The sequence below is a fragment of the Phocoena sinus genome, chromosome 10 (genome assembly GCF_008692025.1).
Source record: "Phocoena sinus isolate mPhoSin1 chromosome 10, mPhoSin1.pri, whole genome shotgun sequence".
Lineage (NCBI taxonomy): Eukaryota > Metazoa > Chordata > Mammalia > Artiodactyla > Phocoenidae > Phocoena > Phocoena sinus.
The window spans coordinates 64604829-64626278 of NC_045772.1; the positions used below are offsets into that span (position 1 = coordinate 64604829).

The 21450-nt window shown below is 48.5% G+C and overlaps 1 protein-coding gene across 1 annotated transcript; it reads left to right on the forward strand.

Annotated features, from left to right (window-relative positions):
* Positions 1-606: 606 nt before the first annotated feature.
* On the forward strand, positions 607-20198 carry ARF3 (ADP ribosylation factor 3). Its single transcript, XM_032646078.1, has 5 exons — positions 607-827; positions 15195-15434; positions 16251-16361; positions 16598-16722; positions 17294-20198. Exons 2-5 carry the CDS (start codon positions 15287-15289, stop codon positions 17453-17455), a joined length of 546 nt encoding a protein of 181 aa, XP_032501969.1. The 5' UTR covers positions 607-827; positions 15195-15286; the 3' UTR covers positions 17456-20198.
* The last annotated feature ends 1252 nt before the right edge of the window (positions 20199-21450 follow it).

Genomic DNA, 21450 nt, shown 5'->3' on the forward strand with positions numbered 1-21450 from the left:
CATGCCGCGGAACAACTAAGCCCGTGCGCCACAACTACTGAGCCTGCGCTCTAGGGCTGGCGAGCCACAACTACTGAAGCCCGCGCGCCTAGAGCCCGTGCTCCGCAACAAGAGAAGCCACCGCAATGAGAAGACTGTGCACCGCAACGACTAACAGTAGCTCCCGTTTGCCGCAACTAGAGAAAGCCCGCGCACAGCAACGAAGACCCAACGCAGCCAAAAATAAATAAATAAATGTATATATAAAAAAGGTTAAAAAAAAATGAAGATGAGAGCTAAGGTCCAAAGCAAGGGCTGTTCACTCATACTCTGCTCCTTCCTGACTTTGCCCAAGGAGTCCCAGTCTCCAGTGTGCCCACTATGCGGCCCAGTCCTTAAATAACAGACATGGCTCTGAGGCTTGGGATTCTCACCTCTGTCCCCACTGTCTCACCCCCATTTCCTAGCTCCCGCCTCCGCCGCCCGCAGTTTCCAGCCCCCACATCGGCCTCCGCCAGGTCTTCCACTTAGGCGCCCGCTGCCTCTGCTGCAGCAGCTGCCATGGTGATGGATCTCGCGAGAACTGCCGCTCGCCGCCGCGCAGTTCTCGCGCGATCGGGGAGGTGGGAAGTATCCTGGTCTGGGGTGAGGGTACGCCGTACAGCTCCTGTAGCCTTCGCGGTTTCCGGTGCTAGGTGGAGGGAAGGAAGGAGGGAGCTGGGAGCGGGGCCAGGGGAGCAGCCGCGCTGAAATCGGCGGAGGGAGCCGGAGAGAGTGGAGCGAGAGCCGAGCGGAACCTGCGGGGGCGGAGGCGGCGGCCGCAGCGGCGGAGCTGGGAGCAGGAACAGGTGAGGGGCTGGGGAGGAGGGAAGGCGGGTCCCGGTAGAGGAGAGACTCGGGGTGGGAGCTGAGAAGATAGACCCCCACCCCCACCCCCGCTTGCTCGCTCGCCCGCCCGGTACTGCTTGGCATGGGCCGGTGTGGTCCTTCCCACCAGAGAGCTTGGAGAGGGGGCGCCGGGCCAGCCACACGCCTGCCCCCGCATTTGAAGGACACGGAACTGGGGTGGGGGTGGAGGGCGCACATGAATTTGTCCTCCGCCTCGCACAAGGGGGCGACCTGGGCTGCAGTTAGGTTCCCCTCGCCTGCAGGAGGTGGGCTTTTGAAGGGTTGGGGTTGAGGGGGAGGAAAACAGTCCAAGGTGAGGTGACGCGGGGGCGGTGATGGCTGTTTTGTATCTTTTTCCTATTAAAGGGCTAGGGAATGTCGCTTTTTCCTACTCCTTCTCCCCCTCCACCTTAGTAATAGACCAGAGAGAAGCCTTGCTATGGTGACACCCCCTCCCCACATCGTGGCGCAGGGGTGTTTAGGGGGTTTAGGGATTAACGGGGAACACAGGCTAGTGGGGCACTCCAGGGGCACTATTCTGGTGGATGCTGAGCTTTCGGGTCTTGGGGACCGCACGTCGGGAAGAGGGCAGCAGGTGGGGAGCAAGAGGAGAGGAGGCAGGAGGAGGGGGAGGGGGATCTGATCTTGCTTGGAGAAGAGAGGTGGTGCCTTCCTCCCCCAGGCGAAGCGGGGGCGGTCTCACAGGAGGAGGGAGCATCTTGTCACTGGCTCAGAGTTTCTGTCTTCCAATCCGCTTTCTTTCTTTAGGAAGTACCAGGATTCCCGGAACAGAAAATGGAGCCATTGCTTATACCAATGTCTGCGGGAAGGGGGCGGGGGTGTGTGGAATTCCCTGTTGAAAACGGGCCACTTGATTAGCAAAGTGGTAGCTCCTCTTTTGGGGGAGTTGCCTTCTTTCTGGGTTGTATTACTGCTGGTCTCTCTCTGGCCAGGCCAGGAGGAGTGTGGTATGTGGTCAGGAGTGAGAAGAAGTAGTGAGGTCATCGGGTGAGGGAGAAATGTAACTTAAAACCTGTCTCTGCCGCGGTTGGATTGGGTCACCCCTGGTCTATGGCATGAAAGTTTTATTTGGTAGGAGATCTGCTGCAAGGAGTCTGATTGCTTGGGTCGGTGCAACAGGGCAGAATCTAGTCTCTGCATACTTCCTTCCGTGTCCCTAATCAGGTGTTGACAAGTCTTTGCTGCCATTTTGTCTTGAGCTTGTTGTTGGGGGGTCTCCACTTGCTATGACTGGAATGGGTCAGTGAATTGGTCATTGTACCTTAGACTCGAGTTTGAATAACACGTCTAGAAAAGCTCATTCTAAGAAAGAAGCTGACTCACCTTTTCACAGAATGGATCATTGACCGTGGAATTCAGCTGGGAAGGGTCCTCCTGTATCCCATATACACATGCCTCCTGCCTCCCAGCATAGTTATTACCTTGCGTAGTCAAAATTTTTATGTGTATGTCTTGCTTTTCCAAAGAGAAGAAGCTTTTTGAGTTCAGGAATTGGATCTCATCTTGTATCTCCCACACTATCTGTGCACACAGTAGGCACTCATGATGAATACAGGATGTGAATGAGCTCAGGTTTTCTGACCACAGTTTAAGGAAAGAGGAGGAGAGGGCTTGGCTGTCAAGGAGAGTGCCTGAAGATAGCTGAGTGAGAGTGTAAAGGTCCTTAGCCTTTGTAATTAAGAAGTCTTGTCTTGGTCTCTCCACCTCCCTAAGAGGCAAAAAACAGTCATGGATAATGAAAGTAAGACCCCCAAAAGAAAAATATTAGAACACAGAGTCATTATTTATCAGAAATACCAGATCTCCTGCTTCCCCATTGTGGGCAAAGGGGTCTCTCCATTAGACCTAAGTCCTTCAGAGTGTTGTCTGCAGATTGGGATCCTGGTAATTACGGAGAAGGGAGCCAGTGTATGTATGTGGTGTCTGGCATAGAATTGGTGCCAGTGAATGGTAGCTGCTATTATTAAACCGAATGCAAGTGTAAAGGAGAGCAGACAGCAGGCTAAAAGAGTGGAAGTGAAGTCTTAAGTGCACAAAGGGTCATAAAGTGTGTTTACCTCTGCTAGTCTCTTCCACTGGAGTCATAATAGAGAAAATGGACTCAGAGGACAGTGGGTGGGATTTGTTGGTCAAAAGGAGGAAGTTCTTTAAAACCAGGTTTGTTAAAGTTGAATCAATAACTGAGGGAAATTGTGGAATCTGCTTACAGATGGAATCTGCTTTCTGTGGAATACCTTTAGAAGTGGATGTCAAGAGGCTTGAGACTCAAAACATGTCACTGTATTTGGCTCTCCTCACCATTTTTTTTTTTTAAATTGGGGTATGGTTGATTTACAGTATTGTTTTAGTTTCAGGTGTACGCATAGTTCCCTTTACCTTTTTTTTTTTTTTTTTTTTTGCGGTACGCGGGCCTCTCACTGTTGTGGCCTCTCCCGTTGAGGAGCACAGGCTCCGGATGCGCAGGCTCAGCGGCCATGGCTCACGGGCCCAGCCGCTCTGCGGCATGTGGGATCTTCCCGGACCGGGGCACGAACCCGTGTCCCCTGCATCGGCAGGCTGACTCTCAACCACTGCACCACCAGGGAAGCCCCCCTTCACCATTTTTGTTGCAGGTGAATTTAGAGGCAAAATGGTATGGTAATTAAGAGTGTGGACCTTGGAATCAGACAAAATTGAGTTCAGATCCTGCCTCTGCTAATAACTAGTTGTGTGATTTTGGTGGAATTATTTGTCCTCTTTTAGCTTCATTTTCCTCATCTGTAAAGAGTATGATAATGATAGTACCTATGCATAGTGTCGGCATGAGAATTAAATGAGATAATACATGTAAAGAAAGCACTTAGTATTATACAAAGTACACATAGTAAGCCTCAAGTAAATGTTAGCTGCTATTATTAATCACCATCATCATAGAAATAATAACATGAGCACTCAGGGCTGCCTTAAAGAGGAGGTTTACAAAAGAACAGCTTGCCACCTGAAGCGCCTGTGTAGAGGGATGATTGTTACCATGACTTTTTGTGCTGGTCGTAGGCTTACGAGCAATGAAATCTTTTTTTCAGCATCAGCCTCACAGAGGCAGCTCCTGTTGCCTGAGTGGGAGGTGAAGCTGGAGCAAGGCAGGGGCCCTGAAATATCAACTTGGATGTAGGGTGAGGATATGGGGGCTCAAAAATAGTGTTCAGTGTGACTCTGAGGTAATGGCTGACTCTTCCATAAAAGAGCACCCTGATTGTCCTAGGTTGGGCATTTAGTTTCCTGGCTCCCATTATTTTAGATTTCAGGTAGCATTTCAGCATCCTCCATTTCCTGGGCCACTCTTTTCACTTAGTCATATCTCCTTTAAATGTCTGCCTTTGTTTCAGAATGTACTGTATTAAGATCCAGAGTTGCGATATCTGTAATTCTGTGTACTGTACCTTTTCCAACATCTATTGCAAATATAGGTAGAATGCTAATAAAGCTTTTTGATAATGAAAGGACATGGGGAGCCTTTGGAGAAAGTTCTACAAATGTTTGAAGGCTTTGTATTGTAGTCTAGGAAAGAACTGACTGAGGTAGGGAGTCTATGAAGGTGTTAGAGATTTGTCATGGACTTCTGCAAAGGATCTGCTGCACCATATGGACCAGAAGGGAAATGGCTCAAGATTTCAGGGATCCACCATTAGCACCATATTCCTGAAGAAAGGTGAAATGCCTGGGTGTAGCAGATCTTAGTTCCCTGACAACCAGGGATTGAACCCAGGCCCTCGGCTGTGAAAGCACGGAGTCCCAACCACTGGACCTCCAGGGTATTCCCATAACCTGTCCTTTATGAGCTTAAACACAAGAGTGTCAAGTATAAATGTTTAAATTTCAACATGATTTAGGATGCAGAAGAACATTTGCTCTGTATTGGAGTGGTTCTGTCCCCTATCCTCCACTTTTTTTAAAAAAAGCAATTGAACTTTACCTTATATAAAATCTTATTTGAAGTCTGATACGTAAAATGCATAACAGTGGTGCTGCTGTGGTAGTGGTGGAAAGTGGCGGGGCATAATTAGAGCCTCTCATATAGTTCTCCCTTTCCCCCAGGCAGGCTCTGAATCCCATCCAGGGAACCCTAGGGTTCTGAGAACATGGAAGCCACTTCTCCAGTTTGTCAGATACAGGAAAAAGGATTGGAGATGTCTTCCTCAACCTCACAGACGTTTGCCATCATCAGTAGAACCGTGTTCAGCAACAAGCATATCAGTCACTAGCTACAGATCAGTCATGGAGCTGGGTGCTGGGAACATGAGTAAGGCATGGTCCCTGCTGGCAAGGGACTGAGAGTCTAGTGAAATACTTCCCAAACGTTTTCCCACCATGGCATACAGAGAAAATGGTAATAGTGAAATAGGCATAGCTGCTTGCAACCTGAGATGACTGGCCCATGGGCTCTAGCCACCCTAAGCCCTGCCTAGCTGTCCAGTATTGACGGGACCAGTATCTCCAGCTGACCTGTATTGCATTAAAGGCACATTATTTGGGAAGTTCCGGCTCTGGGAAGCAAAACACGCAAAGGTGAATAAGAGTAGAAGTGTGTTTGAGGTACTAGGGGATCACAGATGGCTCTTATCGCTCAAGGCAGGTGATTCCCTGTCTTCTGTATCCTTAGGCTGCTCTATGATGGGTGGCTTTGTCCAAATCATTGCCTCCTGTTTTCATCTGTGCACTGGCAATTCCGTCTTTTTATTTAAATTTTAATTTTATTTATTTTTTTATACAGCAGGTTCTTATTAGTCATCCATTTTATACCCATCAGTGTATACATGTCAGTCCCAATCGCCCAATTCATCACACCACCACCACCCCTGCCCCCCCCGCCGCTTTCCCCCCTTGGTGTCCATACATTTGTTCTCTACATCTGTGTCTCAGTTTCTGCCCTGCACACCGATTCATCTGTACCATTTTTCTAGGTTCCACATATATGCGTTAATATACGATATTTGTTTTTCTCTTTCTGACTTACTTCACTCTGTATGACAGTCTCTAGATCCATCCACGTCTCAACAAATGACCCAATTTAAGTCCTTTTTATGGCTGAGTAATATTCCATCTTCTTTATCCATTCGTCTGTTGATGGGCATTTAGGTTGCTTCCATGACCTGGCTATTGTAAATAGTGCTGCAGTGAACATTGGCGTGCATGTGTCTTTTTGAATTATGGTTTTCTCTGGGTATATGCCCAGTAGTGGGATTGCTGGGTCATATGGTAATTCCAGTTTTAGTTTTTTTTTTTTTTTTTTTTTTGCGGTACGTGGGCCTCTCACTGTTGTGGCCTCTCCCGTTGCGGAGCATAGGCTCCGGACGCGCAGGCTCAGCGGCCATGGCTCACGGGCCCAGCCGCTCCGCGGCATGTGGGATCCTCCCAGACCGGGGCACGAACCCGTGTCCCCTGCATTGGCAGGCGGACTCTCAACCACTGCGCCACCAGGGAAGCCCCCAGTTTTAGTTTTTTAAGGAACCTCCATACTGTTCTCCATAGTGGCTGTATCAATGTACATCCCCACCAGCAGTGCAAGAGGGTTCCCTTTTCTCCGCACCCTCTCCAGCATTTGTTGTTTGTAGATTTTCTGATGATGCCCATTCTAACTGGTGTGAGGTGATACCTCATTGTAGTTTTGATTGGCATTTCTCTAATACTTAGTGATGTTGAGTAGCTTTTCATGTGCTTCTTGGCCATCTGTATGTCTTCTTTGGAGAAATGTCTATTTAGGCCTTCTGCCCATTTTTGAATTGGGTTATTTGTTTTTTTAATATTGAGCTGCATGAGCTGTTTATATATTTTGGAGATTAACCCTTTGTCTATTTATTCTTTTGCAAATATTTTCTCCCATTCTGAGGGTTGTCTTTTCATCTTGTTTATGGTTTCCTTTGGTGTGCAAAAGCTTTGAAGTTTCATTAGGTCCCACTTGTTTATTTTTGTTTTTATTTCCATTACTCTAGGAGGTGGATCAAAAAAGATCTTGCTGTGGTTTATGTCAAAGAATGTTCTTCCTATGTTTTTCTCTAAGAGTTTTATAGTGTCTGGTCTTACATTTAGGTCTCTAATCCATTTTGAGTTTAATTTTGTGTATGGTGTTAGAGAATGTTCTAATTTCATTCTTTTACATGTAGCTGTCCAGTTTTCCCAGCACCACTTATTGAAGAGACTGTCTTTTCTCCATTGTATATCCTTGCCTCCTTTGTCATAGATTAGCTGACCATAGGTGTGTGGGTTTATCTCTGGGCTTTCTATCTTGTTCTATTGATCTATATTTCTGTTTTTGTGCCAGTATCATATTGTCTTGATTACTGTAGCTTTGTAGCATAGTCTGAAGTCAGGGAGTCTGATTCCTCCAGCTCTGTTTTTTTTCCTCAAGACTGCTTTGGCTATTCGGGGTCTTTTGTGTCTCCATACAAATTTTAAGATTGGCAATTCCATCTTGACCTGCATAGTGGGACCAGATTGGGGCAAAGATTTACTAGGGCTTTAGGCTGATTACTCATGGAATTTAAGTGATTTTTGTAATTAGGAAAGTACAGTGTTCTGGATATCCAAAGCTATCGATGTGGGCATTGGAGCAGCCATCAAATATCAGGAGATGGTGCAGTTGTAAACTGGTCAGATTCTAAGAATAGGGCAAGCTGAAAGCTTTGGTGAGAGGGTAGTGCCACAGAATGTTCCAAGGAAACAAATGAGTCTAGTTTTTATCCGCTCACTGTTTTATCTAGCGAAGTCATGTATTCTGAAACAGACTTAATGCTCTGCTCTGACTCATTTGCTGAGGGTTGTCCGTAGGAAAAGCCATACCCTTTCTCGGTGTTTGGGTCTTTATCAGGGCAATTTAGAATCCTTCTTCACTTGGTGTTGTGGCCTCCTTCAGGTCGTCCTGTACTGGAGTCTTCCACTCAGACTGGAAGGGAAACTGGCGTAGGATTCTGGCTTGAGCCTAAATGCTGCTAGTTGAGTTAAATGGAGGCTAATTTTAGTTAGATATGTTCTAATTTATAACAGGGTCATCACTGATTGCCTAGTAGTTAAGTTCAGTAGGTATTTTTCAGGCCTTATCTTAATTTGACCTTTCTACAGCCTTTGACACTCCTTTTTTTTTTTTTTTTTAAAATGTTCTTTCCTCATTGGTGACTCTGATGTCTCACTCTCTTGATTTCCTTTCTACCGTTTTGGTTGCTTCCTACTCTCTTTCCTGGCCTTCTTTTTTGCCCACTGCTTTAAATGTTGATGTGCCCTAGGTTTCTGACTTTGGCCTTTTCTCCTGTCTCACTGTACACACTCTCCCTAGATATATCAGTTAAGATGTATCAGTTGCAAAAGATAGAAAACACACCTGTGGCTCAGACAATCAAAGGATTTATTAAACATGTAGCAACAAGTCTAGGTGACATAAGCCAGACACAAAAGGACAAATATTGTTTGATTCCACATTTATGAGATACCTAGAATAGTCAAATTCAGAAACAGAAAGTAGAGTGGTTGTTTCCAGGGGCTGGAGAGGGGGGTTATTGTCTAATAGGTACAGAGTTTCAGTTTGGGAAGATGAAAAAGTTCTGGAGATGCATGGTGGTGATGGTTGTACAATACTGTGAGTGTGCTTAATGCCACTGAACTGTACACTTAAAAATGGTTAAAATGGTAAATTTTATGTTATGTATATTCTGCCACACACAGAAGTAGTCCAGGGGTAGAACACTTTTTTTTTTAACTTTTTATTTTATATCGGAGTATAGCCAATTAACAATGTTAATCACTGCAGGTTAATCGTTCATTTCAGTGTTAATCGTTGCTGTGTTTCGGGTGCACAGCAAAGTGACTCAGCCATGCATATACATGTATCCATTCTCCGAACTCCCCTCCCTTCCAGGCTGCCACATAACTTTTAATTTATTTTTTTAATCCAGCAACTTGACAGTGTTATTAAGGACCCAAGTTTTCTCAGTTTTTCTGCTCTGATATCCTAGTGTTCTTATGTCTGTCCCTTCATGTACCCAAGATACTCCAGCATCTCACACTTCTACATTAACATCCAAAGGCTGGACGAGAGAGCTTTGCAATATGTTCTTTTTTAAGATTGAGGAAAACTTTCCCAGATACTCCCAGCAGACTTTCCTTACATCTTTATTGCCCAGAAGTAGTGCCTAAACATTCGTGACTCAGTCACTGGCAAGAGAAATGGAATGCCCACGTCCCTTCAGCTGATCAGTTTTCATACGCTAGGGCTGGCGAGGGGTAGTTCATACCCACTCCCTGCCAACATCTGAACAAAGTAGGGGTTCTGTTAGAAGAAAGAAGGGGAAGGTGGCTGTTGGTAGGCAGCCAGTAACTGTTGCCCTACTGGATCGTCTTGGTTCCTCTTGGGGCTTCAGTTACTATCTATGCAGATGATTCCATATACCCAGACCAGACTTTTCTCCTGAGCTTCATACCTTAGCACCTCAAAATTCACATTAATCTAAGAACAAACATCTTCGCTCTCAGATCTGTTCCTCTTACGTTTTCTGCCTAAAGAATTGCTACTGAATCACACAGGCCAGAAACCTGGGAATCATCTTTGAGTCTTCTTCTCTTCCTTCCTACATTTAATTAGTCATTAAATCCTGTGGATTTTACTATTTTGTTGTTTCAAATCTGTCCTGTCCTCTCTATTGCCACCCCTCTGTTTCAGAACTTTTCTTATCTGTATTACTGTACCTCCCAAGTGGTCTCTATGCTTCCAGTCTTTCCCCCTTTTAACTTATTCCCTAAACTGCTGTCAGAATGGTCTTTTATTTATTTATTTATTTATGGCTGAGTTGGGTCTTTGTTGCTGCGCGCGGGCTTTCTCTAGTTGCGGCGAAGGGGGGCTCCTCTTCGTTGCAGTGTGCCGGCTTCTTATTACAGTGGCTTCTCTTGTTGCGGAGCACGGGCTCTAGCCGTGTGGGCTTCAGTAGTTTTGGCTCGCGGGCTCAGTAGTTGTGGCTCGCAGGCTCTATAACTCAGGCTCGGTAGTTGTGGCGCACGGGGTTAGTTGCTCCGTGGCATGTGGGATCTTCCTGGACCAGGGCTCTTGTCCCCTGCATTGGCAGGCAGATTCTTAACCACTGAGCCACCAGGGAAGCCCCAGAATGATCTTTATTTATTTATTTATTTTTAAATTTTGGCTGCATTGGGTCTTCGTTGCTGTGCGCGGGCTTTCTCTGGTTGTGGCGAGTGGGGGCTACTCTTCATTGTGGTGCGTGGGCTTCTCGTTGCAGTGGCTTCTCTTGTTGTGGAGCACGGGCTCTAGGTGCGCGGGCTTCAGTAGTTGTGGCTCACGGGCTCTAGAGCACAGGCTCAGTAGTTGTGGCACACGGGCTTAGTTGCTCCGTGGCATGTGGGATATTCCCAGGCCAGGGCTTGAACCCGTGCCCCCCGCATTGGCAGGCAGATTCTTAACCACTGCGCCACCAGGGAAGCCCAGGATGGTCTCTAAAGCACGTATCTGATCATGTTACCCAGTATGACCTTTAAGGCCCTTCATGATTTAGCTCCTGCTTCTCTCTCCAGCCTCATCCTTCCTTTTACTCACCATGCTGCATCCACGTAAACGACCTCCCAGTTGCACCTGGATTTGGCTAATAAACGCCCTCTCTAACTCAGGTCTTTGTGCCTGTGCACACTCTGTTCCCTCTCCCACCTTCCCTATTCCTTAGTGTCTGATTATTTCCTATTCTTCCTTTAAGAGTCAGCTCAGGTGTGACCTGAGAATCATGTCTGGGAATCGTCCTTTATCCTCCAGTCTTGAGTGACTGCTCCAGCTTTCTGTCCCGGTAGAACTATGTGCTTATCCCACTCTTATCTTCCCACAGTAATCCTCTGTTTCCTAGTCCTTCTCTCCCATTGACTGAGTTTCATGAAGGCAGAAACTGTCTTCCTCTGTTAATCCCTGGTTCATTATTCTCAATAAACGTTTAATGAATGGATGGAAGCTGGCATCAGAAGCTGTTTCCTGGCTTTGGGAAGTCTTGGAGCCTAATAGGATTCACTGAGGTACTAATCTGGGAGTTCTTGAGGCAAAAATTTGGAAAGTTTACTGAGGTCACAAGCCAGCTGCACTAAGGAAACTAAATACAGGCAGACCCTGCTTTGGTTTTCTTAAATTTTTTGGTCTGCTCCATTGGCTGTGCCAAAAATAGCATCTAATAGAGATTGTATTCGTGATATCTCAATTGGAAGATTGTTTGGGAATCAAGCTGCGCCCTGCAGTTTAGTGTGCCCTGCCTGGACAGCACAGGATTTGGGAGGCTCTGGTCGTCCTTTCCCTGGGCCCATGCAGCCTGAAGAGGAGGTGCTGGATCAGGAGTCCCCTCGGGGTGTCTCAGGACACGTGCCTGCATCAGGAGTGGGCAGTGTGTGTGGCAGACTGAGCTGGGACTCTCAGAATCCCCTGGAGGGTGGAGCAGGCATGCCTCGAGTCCAGATAACTGAACAGTGACAGCAATGGCCTGCCCCTCCTGGAGGGTGGGAGAGAGGGATTGGGGGCAGTGAGTGATTGTCAGTGAGGACGTCCTCAGGTGAGGCTTAAATCGGCCAATGTGCTTGGTTGAACTCCTGCAGTGTCGCACACACGGAGGAGATAACAAAGTTTGTAACTGTAAAATAGAATGTGGAGACATACTCTTTGTTAATAGAGATATTACTATATTCCATTTTTCATCTTGAGCCACTCACCTTTAGTTTTAACTGCTTCCTGTTTCTACCAGCCCATAGAACTCTGGTATTTTGCCCTCTTGACACAGGAGTGCCATCTGTGGCAAAAGAGAATGACTATAGGCAGTACAGTACATAGGGATACAATCCAGGTTTTGTTTGTTTGCCATCTGCTTCCCAGAGCTTTCTGTAGGAATGCATTATGGTGAAAGTGAGAATTGGCTAGATAGCTGTAGATTTGTATTCATGGCACAAAGCTGAAAGTGGCCACCATCCTGATGGTAGGGGCAGTATGCTATCTGGAAACAGGCAGGGACAGGGAAAGACAAGACAAGAAAGCCAGCACCCCCTTTGGAATGTTCATCTGAGTCAAGCTCCTGATTATATTAAAGAAGAGTTGTAATGTCCATTAATTTCAAGGCTTTGGGCTGTCATGGGGGACACATGGTAACTACTTGAATATTTTGTTAGTTATCTATCAGCCCCACTGAGTATTAAATGACAAGAGAAAATTTTACCAATTTTAGTCTTCTGATCCTTTCATGGCTTTCCCAAACCAGTCTTGCGGTCAGTATATGTGGAAAATGGCCAAGAATTGACAGGAAAGCTAAGCAACCATCTGTGCATTACACGGAGATAACTGTTAGGACAGAAGAAATGATATAAGGACCTCCTCAGATGAGGCTAAAATTAGCCAGTGTGCTTGATTGAACTCCTACGGTGGGCTTGGCACTGGGAGCAAGGAAAGATCCCAAATAAATAAAAGGCATAGTCCTTGCCCATGGTGAGTACACAGTTAACTTGGGGAGACGGTAAATATACAGACTTATAAAAGAAGAAAAAACTGCATAACGTAGTGCCACTTGAGTGGTTCAGATAATTCAGGGTGCTTTATGAAGCATGCCAGAAAATAGAAATAAGTGTAACACTGGGATCAGATTTTGAACCAAGACTTTAGCATGAGAGCTTAGCAAAGGAGCAAACCAAAGGACAGTGTATGCATGTTCTGGGGCAAGGGATATCTTTCAGCCACTGCTTGACTCACAGTTGGTAATCATTTAGCCAGCAACAGTTCCAGTCATGAAGGAAAGCAAGATAAATGTATGGTATAAATTCAGTTCAGAATCTGGGCCAAAGCCTGTTACTTAAGCTTTAAAGCAGAGTATCATCTGGAGCTGAAGGAAATGACACCTGAACTGGAGACAAGATAAAAACTAGGAAGACTTGGGGAAGGTCTAAATTTCTGGAAGTGATGGCAGCAGAACCAGAAGTCTGTCTACCACAGATTACCAAGGTTGGCGGGATCTGATCTTATTAGCTGGGCACGTGTCCCCTCCTGCCTCAGGAATCCTCGGGAATCTGTCTGCCTGGGTGGTTGAGGCAGGATGAGCAGGGAGGATGGCTAGTGGGTGACTTGACTGAAGTTGAGTCCAGAGTTGAGCCAGGCCCTCCGCCTGGGGTGTGAGCGCTCTGGGTCAGGGGCGGGGCTCATCTGCTGAACCTACCCGGAGCACCACACCTGGCTCATTAGTGGATGTCTGGGGAGGTCTTTGAAGATGAAACACTCCATAAGCACTCATTGTTTCTGTTTTTTGGACAAAGCAGTACTTTGGTCTCCAGGAGCTGTTGATCTGGCTCCTTTGTACTGGTCTGGAATTCGCTGCAAACTGAGGAGAGTAGGAAACAAACAAAAAAACCTGAAATTGTTTTTGAAAAAACAACTAAACTCCCACCAAACCCCGCCATGCTTTAGCTTGTAAATAGGATTCCTCCCCATCCACCTTTCACATTCTTGGGTTTGGGTGCACTCTGTCTTAACCTGTTCTTTCGCCTACTGGGTTTGGGGTGTGCGTGTGTTTATCTCTGGTTCCTAGACTCTGTAGAGAATGCCGGCCACTGGTTTATGGTGGTTGCCGAATAAGCTGCCCGCTGATGCATGTCTCCCGCGGGCCCAGAGAACTGGCTGGCACGGGTGACTCTGAACCCCCGTTTCATTGTTGTTTCAAAGATTCATTTCTGTGGCTGTCCTGAGCCATAGAGAAGGGAGGGAGGAAGAGAGGGAATGAATGACCCTGATTCTGTCTGTCGGGGGCAGTGGATGGGGTGGGCAGATAGGCATTTTGTATTTTTGTAGTGTTCCAACTGCTCCCTTCATCTTTCCCTATTATGTAGCAGGCAGAAATGTCTAACCTGAGTGAACTGCTAGTCAGGTCAGTAGAGACCTGGGAGTTAGTTCAGTTATTCAGCTACTGTGTGCCAAGGTACTAGTCAAGGTAGGTTCGGAACACAGCAGGGAACAAAATAGATAAGGAGCTGACATTACAGTAGGAGGAGAAAAACAGTACAGCAGGAAACAAATACGTAACGTGTCAGATGGTGACAAATGCTGTGAAGAGAAATAAAGTGGGATAAATGGTGTAGAGAGTGGTGTGTGTGTGTTATAGGCGGTTATGGAAGGCCTCTTTGATAAAGTGACGGTCGAACAGATGCCCGAAGGAAGTGAGGGAGTGCTCCCTGAAGGCTGTCTGGGAGAGGAGCGTTCCAGGCAGAGTGAACAGCAAGGACAGAAGCTTTGAGGCAGGAAAGTACTGGGGAACTGAAGTGGAGTGTACACAGGGGAGAGTAGGAGATCTGATGAGAGAAACGGGAATGCAGATCGTGCCGGACTTTATAGGCCATGGTATGGCTTTGGGTTTTACTGAAGAGGAGCTATGAAGCCGAGAGAGGGTTTTGAATAGAGGATCCACATGACCTGGTTTTGGCTTTAAAATCAGTCTGGCTGCTCTGTGGAGAATAGACTGAAGGGGGTTAGAGCAGAGGCAGAGGATGAGCTGACTGCCTCATTGCAGGTGGCCATGTGGAGCAGCTGTCCTGGGACGGGCCACGGCGAGCCTAGGACCTGTGTGGCTGAGGAATGAGGGGCAGCCTCTCGCTACCCCATCTCCCGGCTCTCAGTGCACTGTTGTATGAACAGGGCATGACGTTAGCAGCTGGCATTTCACAGAGTGGAAAAGATCAGCCTCTCTTAGGAGTGCTGCTTTCTTATTTCTTCCTCATTAATTTTGGTGTGTAGAAGGAAGGTGTAGAAATATAGGAAGGGAAGAAGCAGAGTGTCTTGATTAGAGCTGAGAGCATAAACCTTGGGAACCTGGCAAGCCTGAACCTCCTTAGGAGTCACAAGGAGCCACTCCTCATTCCACTCCCTCCTCTCCCACCCTTTCCAGAAGTCTCAGGGTAAGGTTGGGGGAGGCAGAGGCATTAATGGTCTCCCAATGCCTTGGGGTATAGAGTAGAGTAGAATTTCAGGACTGAAGGGACTTTAGAAATCATCTAGTTCAACCCCCTCCATTTACAGGTGCAGATAAGGACAGGTGAAATAACTCATCCAAAGTCACACGGGTAGATTACTGGCAGAAACAGGGGTCCTGAATGTTCACTGCTTTATCTCTGCTCCCAAAGGCTCAGGATGTGTCTGAGTGGGCCTTGATTTTCTGTAGTACCCTCAGGCTCTCAGTCTGTCATGAAAGAACTCCAGCCATGACTTTAGCCAGTGCCATTAATGTGAAATCCTGACAAGCAGATGGTGGTAATAAGTTTGCTTGCATTTCTTGGCCTAGGATCAAGTCCTCCATACCAAGGACCAAGCCAAAACCAGACTGCCACTGCCCTCACTGCGCCCTGCTGTCCTCAGAAAGCGGCTGCTGTGATCATGGGTAATATCTTTGGAAACCTTCTCAAGAGCCTGATTGGGAAGAAGGAGATGCGCATCCTGATGGTGGGCCTGGATGCCGCAGGAAAGACCACCATCCTGTACAAGCTGAAACTGGGCGAGATCGTCACCACCATCCCCACCATTGGTAAGGGCACGGCTTGGATGTAGGCTTTCGTGCCAACCGCTGAGCCAGACAGGGGCCCTATTCCTAGATCCCCCATCTGGCCACCAGGCAAGTCCTTGCAGTTTGTGGGGTTCAGGGAAGAATGGTTATTTAGCTTACTAGCAGGCGCTGGGGCTGCTGTTTGCCTATCTACCCTGACCCTCTCTAATGCGGGAACTTCAGCCTGACACCTGACAGTGGCCCTCAGGCACTGAGCTGGTTTGTTCTCTGTTGTTTGAAAAGCAGGTGAAGGGCTTTGATGTTCCTGCCAGAGGCCTGGAATTGCTTCAGTTTAGATCCTTGGTGGCCCTGATCCCGGTTAAGACCTGTCTGCAGGAGAGAGAACATTTGCCTTGTAAAGGCGGCTCCAGATCAGCAGCAGCAGCTGGTTCTGTATTTGGGGCTCCAGGACTATAGCTCACTTCTTGTTCTTCACTCTGCCTCACAGGCCCCACTTCTTAGCTGAGGCAGACTCTGGTGGCCAAGGTACAGGAGTGGGGCTGAGTCATTTCTTTTGCAGGAGGGAGAGTCAAAAACTGAGAGAATGAATGGGGAAGGTCGTCTCACCCAGGTGATTGTGAACTTCCTGACTGGCCCTCTTCGTCCTCTTCCACTTCTTGTAGGCTCTCTTTTTGGCCTTTACACTACTAAGTCAAGGAACACCAGGTCTGAGGAAGCCTTAGCTTTCTTTCCCTTGCTAGGACATGGCCACGGCCGGGGGAAACAAACAACCCACTGGGGCATCGTTTGCAGGCCTGGTGTTTCAGGCCAAGTGACCATTGTCTGTTTTTGCCAAAGGGTTCAACGTGGAGACAGTGGAGTACAAGAACATCAGCTTCACAGTTTGGGATGTGGGTGGCCAGGACAAGATTCGGCCTCTCTGGAGACACTACTTCCAGAACACCCAAGGTAGGGCATGTGAATTGCCCATGGACTGGCATGGGTTGGTTGGGTGGGAGCAGAGAGTATGGGTATTGTTCTTGGTTATCAGTAACCAACTTTTGCCCTGCTGCAGTTCCTAGGGGTGAGAGACGAGGAGAAAAGGGAGCAGATATTTGGAGGGTATAAGGAGGGTGTTATCTTTTGGCGGTGGGGGAGGGGAGTTGATCTGTCGTCTCTGTGCAGCCCATGTTCTGCCTCCCTAGGGTTGATATTTGTGGTCGACAGCAATGATCGGGAGCGAGTAAATGAGGCCCGGGAGGAGCTGATGAGGATGCTGGCAGAGGATGAGCTCCGGGATGCTGTGCTCCTTGTCTTTGCAAACAAGCAGGTGTGACATCTCCCTACCCCTGGGTTTGAGAGAGGGCAGCCTGGCCGTGGAAATCATGGGGTCTTGGGGCCCATTGTGTGGGAAGCCCCATGACTGTGCTCTCAATTTTGAAAGTGTGGGAAATATGATTAGTTGGCTTCTTTATGCTCTTCATCTTGTCCCCACCCCATCCCATCCCAGCTTTAATTAGCAACATTTCTGTCCAGAGGGACTGGTGTGGTAGATCCTTCACCTCCTGTCCCTCTTTTATCTTCCCTATTGTCTACCTGGGTGGAACTGCCCTCACTCTTACGGTCAGACAGACCTGATTGTGCGCCCAGTCTGAATCACATCTCCACTTCCCTGCCAACCCGTATTCGGCTTCCACCTCCTCAGTGGAATGATCTTTAGTACCTTGGATCCGGAGTTCTAGGATGATTAAACCCAAAGTAGTTCTTCAGGATCTTGCTCTGGGTTCCTACACTGAAGGAGGAGGAGAGGGTGCTAGTCTACAAGTCTGTGGTAGATGGTCGCTCTAGAAGCCTTTGAAAGATCCTGAAGCTCCTTTTTGTGTGTCTCCCTTGTGCTCCAGGATTTGCCTAATGCTATGAACGCTGCTGAGATCACAGACAAGTTGGGCCTGCATTCCCTGCGTCACCGCAACTGGTACATTCAGGCCACCTGTGCCACCAGCGGGGACGGGCTGTACGAAGGCCTGGACTGGCTGGCCAATCAGCTCAAAAACAAGAAGTGAGAGCCAGACACCAGCCCTGTCCGACTGCCCCACCCGCCCCTGCTGTCTCCCTGCCCCAGCCCTGCCCTTCCTTCCTGTTGCCAGTGTGGCCAGGGCCCTGGGTATCATGTCCGCATGCCCAACAGGAGCCCTGCCTCCCCTTCCCTCCCCTCCCCCCTCCATGACCAGTCCCCAGTTGCTGTCGTAATGATGAATCATTCCAATTTACCGGATTTAAAACAAAAACAAGGTTGTTATGGTTTCATGGGGTGCCCCCCTCCCCAGGCTCTGGGGTTGGGAGGTGGGATGGGGTATTCTCTCCAGCTGGCTTCGTTTGGCTCCGGTTGGTGTGCTCTTGGCATCTGAGTCCCTTCTCTCTCCCCATAGGCCCTTCTCCTGCTCCCCGTCTTCCTTTCCTTTGCCGCTCTCCCCCTGTTCTACGTGGAAACTGCACAGGCCTCTCTGTGTGCGTGCATGTGTGCGCGTGTATATACCTGTATAGAGAGATATATAATGGGGGCCAAGGAGCGGGTGGAGGGTGGAGTGCAGCTCAGGGCTTGGAGCCAGGACACTGCCCACTCTCGCCTATCATCTTCCCCTCCCATGTTGGTGAGATAAAGGGAAGGAGGGGGAGGGAAGGCTGCCCCAGCCCTGCACTGGTTCCTCTCCTCTGCAGGTAGGTGTTTTCCTGGATGGTAGGACAGATGATGGACTTTCTGCCACCATCTTCCATTATCCCTCTCCACCCCGCTTAGGGCAGGGGGGTGGCATTTATCTCTAGATGACTGTTCCCAAGGAGATGCCATTCTGCCCTGCCTTTTAGTGGGAAGGAGAGAGGAACCCACTCACTCTTACCAGCTCAGAGTGTTCAGCTGATCCTCCCCCTCATCCTTAAATCTGTTCCTCAGGAGCTTTAGGTGGGAGGTGGGGATAGGTAGCAAGACCATGGGGTGTATTTGGGACCCAGGGCACTGGGGAGAGGGGCTCAGGTTTTCCATCTTCATCCTCTTTTATTAGGAGAAGGTGATACACAGATCAGTCCTATTCCTGCCTTCCTATCCCCCCATCTTCTGATCTTGGGGCTGGGTGGTTCATCTGTCCTTTGTCAGAAGCTTCCTCACCCTGGTAGTTGTGCTGGTCTGACCAGAGCTGGCTGGCTGGTTTAATGAGGAGCGGGGAGTGGGGGTGACATAGCAGACCTCAGTATCAGTCCCCCTGTTCTCCAGTTCTCTCTAGTCCAGGATGTGCTGAAGGGTGAAAACTTTGTTTCCAGACCCTCAGACCATCCTGCTGTCCCCCCTCTCCATCCCAACAGCTTTTTCCTGCCCTCTTCACCCACCTCCCATAAATGGGTCTGGGCGTTGGAATGGAGGGAATAGGACTCTGAAGTGGTTGTTGGTGCTGGTGGGATGCGGCGGTCTTCAGAGTCCTTCCTTCATTATTATGTAGTTGTTCAGAAGCTGCTGCTACTATGTCTCTGTCTACAGGAGGCGCTTGTCCCTGAGATCCTGGCCTGGGTCCTGACTTCTGCGGTTTCTGTGAAGCCGTGGCTTTTCTGTGGGCTCGTGTGTGTGCTGGCTGCGCCCTGAGCTCCAAGACAGCCGCCCGTAACCTTTCTGCTAACGTCAGGGCCCAGGGCCTCCACAGCGTGGCTGGGGGACCCCTTCCCAGAAGGGCTGTCCCAAGCCCCACCCCATGGGACTAGGCTTCCTGTCCCCTTTGTCTACAGCAGGAGGATCAATACCCCCCACCCCACCCCAGACTGAACTGTGAAAGAGAGGTTCCAGGGGTGTCTCCCTCAGTGCCGGCTCCTTAGTGATGTGTTACTTACCCAAGGTGCAGTGGGTGTATGCAGGTCTCTTGCTCTCTAGGCCTTGTATGTGTGTATGCGTGTGTATGTGTGTTTGGTGGGGGGGAGGGGGGTGCTGGAGCTCCTGTCTCATTTTAACATGTGCTCATTCCCCTGACCCCACAGATGCTTCCCTCCACACTTTTTCTTTGCCTCTGTCTCTATTTTGTCAGATTTTTTTTGCTCCTGCCCCTGTTGCCTCTCCCTCCCTGAACGCTTTCCTTTGCCTTCTCAACTTAGTCACTGCTGTTGCCTATTTGTCTCCCCTTTCCTTGGTTCTTTCCTACTTAGGATTCTTCACTCTGTACCTTTGTGGTTGGTGAGGACTTTGCCTCTTCTCCTGCCTCACGCCCTCTCTGACCCTGCCTAGGTAGATGCCAGTCCCAAATGGGTTTTTCTCATTTTAGACCCACCTCCACCTTGGTTTGGGGGGCTTCAGGGACTAGTGGGGCTGAGGGTGTTAGGAAGCAGCCTTAGAGGTTATGTAAGTGCTGCTTGGGAATCTGTCCAGCAGAGGGCAGTAAGTGATCTTGGTAGTATCCCAGGCTGCTAGGCCTTTGGCAGGGGTGGCCCTTTCTGCATTCCCATTCACCTAAAAGCTCTTTGGGGATTGGGTGTTTCATTCCATTTCTGCCCACTCCCTCCCCCACTCTCCTCCGGTAGGTTTAATTTTTTGCTTTCCTTTGTTCCAGCCTTTCTTCTCCCTGGGGATTTCCCCTAAATTTCCCCCCTAAAAGTTTGTGGTGTTACAGTGGTAACTGCAGTTCTGAACTGGTTTTTCTCTTCTTTTTTCCTCGTCTGGAATGTAGACTGTATATGTTTAATAACTCACCTTCTCTCTCCTTGCTCAAAATGTGGGATACGCGATGACTGTGACCCTGGTTGGAAATTAAACTTGTTTTATGCAGCTCTGGAGCAGACCTTCATCCTTGATGTGCAGCAGCCATGGGACAGTGTTTAATGGTGAGGGTACTTCTGCTTCTGGTCCCGCTCTCCAGACCGCTCTTTCTCTCAGCAGCGGGGTAAAGCGTACCCTTGACTGGGGAGAGTGAGGTTATAGAGGGACTTAGGTTCATCTCCACACTGCTTACTATTTCCCGTCATACCCCAAAAGGGAACTTAAAATGAATTGGGCCCCAGAGTATGAGGGCTTCGTGACTTTGCCTTTCTGGTTGTAAAGGGTTTAACCCTGAGTCTAGCCATACTTATCACCTTTTAGTAGACATTAGGGACTTCATTAGCTAGAGGGCCCTGAATTTGGAGTGCCCCACACTGCCTTCACTCTCAGATCTCCCCAGGCCTGCACATCAGGTGCTTCTAGTTGGAACAGGGTCCCCTCATCCATAGACTGGAGTCTGTTCACCCATCTAGTTCTGGATTTTGGCAGTCAGTAAGCGTGAAGGGTAGAGGTCTGGGTAGTGTAATGAACTTGATCCTCCTTACAGCGGATGGCCCTGCGTCACCTCTGCTTTAGGTGTGTGGTTCCGCGTTGTCAGGAAGCCAAGCCTCATCCAGAGATAATGTTTCGAGGCAAAAGACAAGCCTCTATCCTCCCATCCCACTCCCACCACTACTGTGTTCCTCTCCTGCTATTACTCAGGCAAAGAAAGGGGTGGTGCTACCCTTTCTTGGGGTGGGGGTGGGGTGAGGTCTGGATGAGCCCGGCAGGCCTTCCCGAGTCTTACCACTTTCTTAAGCTTTGAGGACGGAGGTCTTCCCAACCTGAAGATATGGGAAAGGGACAGGCATAGAATAGGTCTGAGAACCCCAAGTACCAGTGTGAAGTATATCATTTGTATTCAGTTACCTCCCTGCTGCCTCCCCTGGTAATTCTCCTTTTCAGCCCCTCTCTTGCTATTAAAATAAGTCATCACCCTCAAGGACCAGTGCTTCTGCCCTTATGAAACCCTTAAACTGCTCCAACCAGACATCACTTTATTAACCTCTTCAGCTTTGAACACTGCCCACTTACCGCTCAAAACCAGATGGTGCTTTTCTGCTTCTAGGCTCCTCAGAAGTCCTGCTTGGTGACTGAGGTGACCGATAAGTCAGGAGCACTTTCCCAAGCACGTTATTTGTATACTAATAAATAGATAACTTCCAGAGCTACAACCTCGCATAAGATCATGATAATGGAGAGGACTTTAGCTGGATGGCAGGCCAGTGG

Bases quoted from the DNA above. Each gene is read 5' to 3' on its own strand.
- ARF3 (XM_032646078.1), top strand. From the start codon at position 15,287: ATGGGTAATATCTTTGGAAACCTTCTCAAGAGCCTGATTGGGAAGAAG. The intron at 16,362-16,597 runs GTAGGGCATGTG...CTGCCTCCCTAG, and splicing joins CTACTTCCAGAACACCCAAG to GGTTGATATTTGTGGTCGAC. The intron at 16,723-17,293 runs GTGTGACATCTC...CTTGTGCTCCAG, and splicing joins TTGTCTTTGCAAACAAGCAG to GATTTGCCTAATGCTATGAA.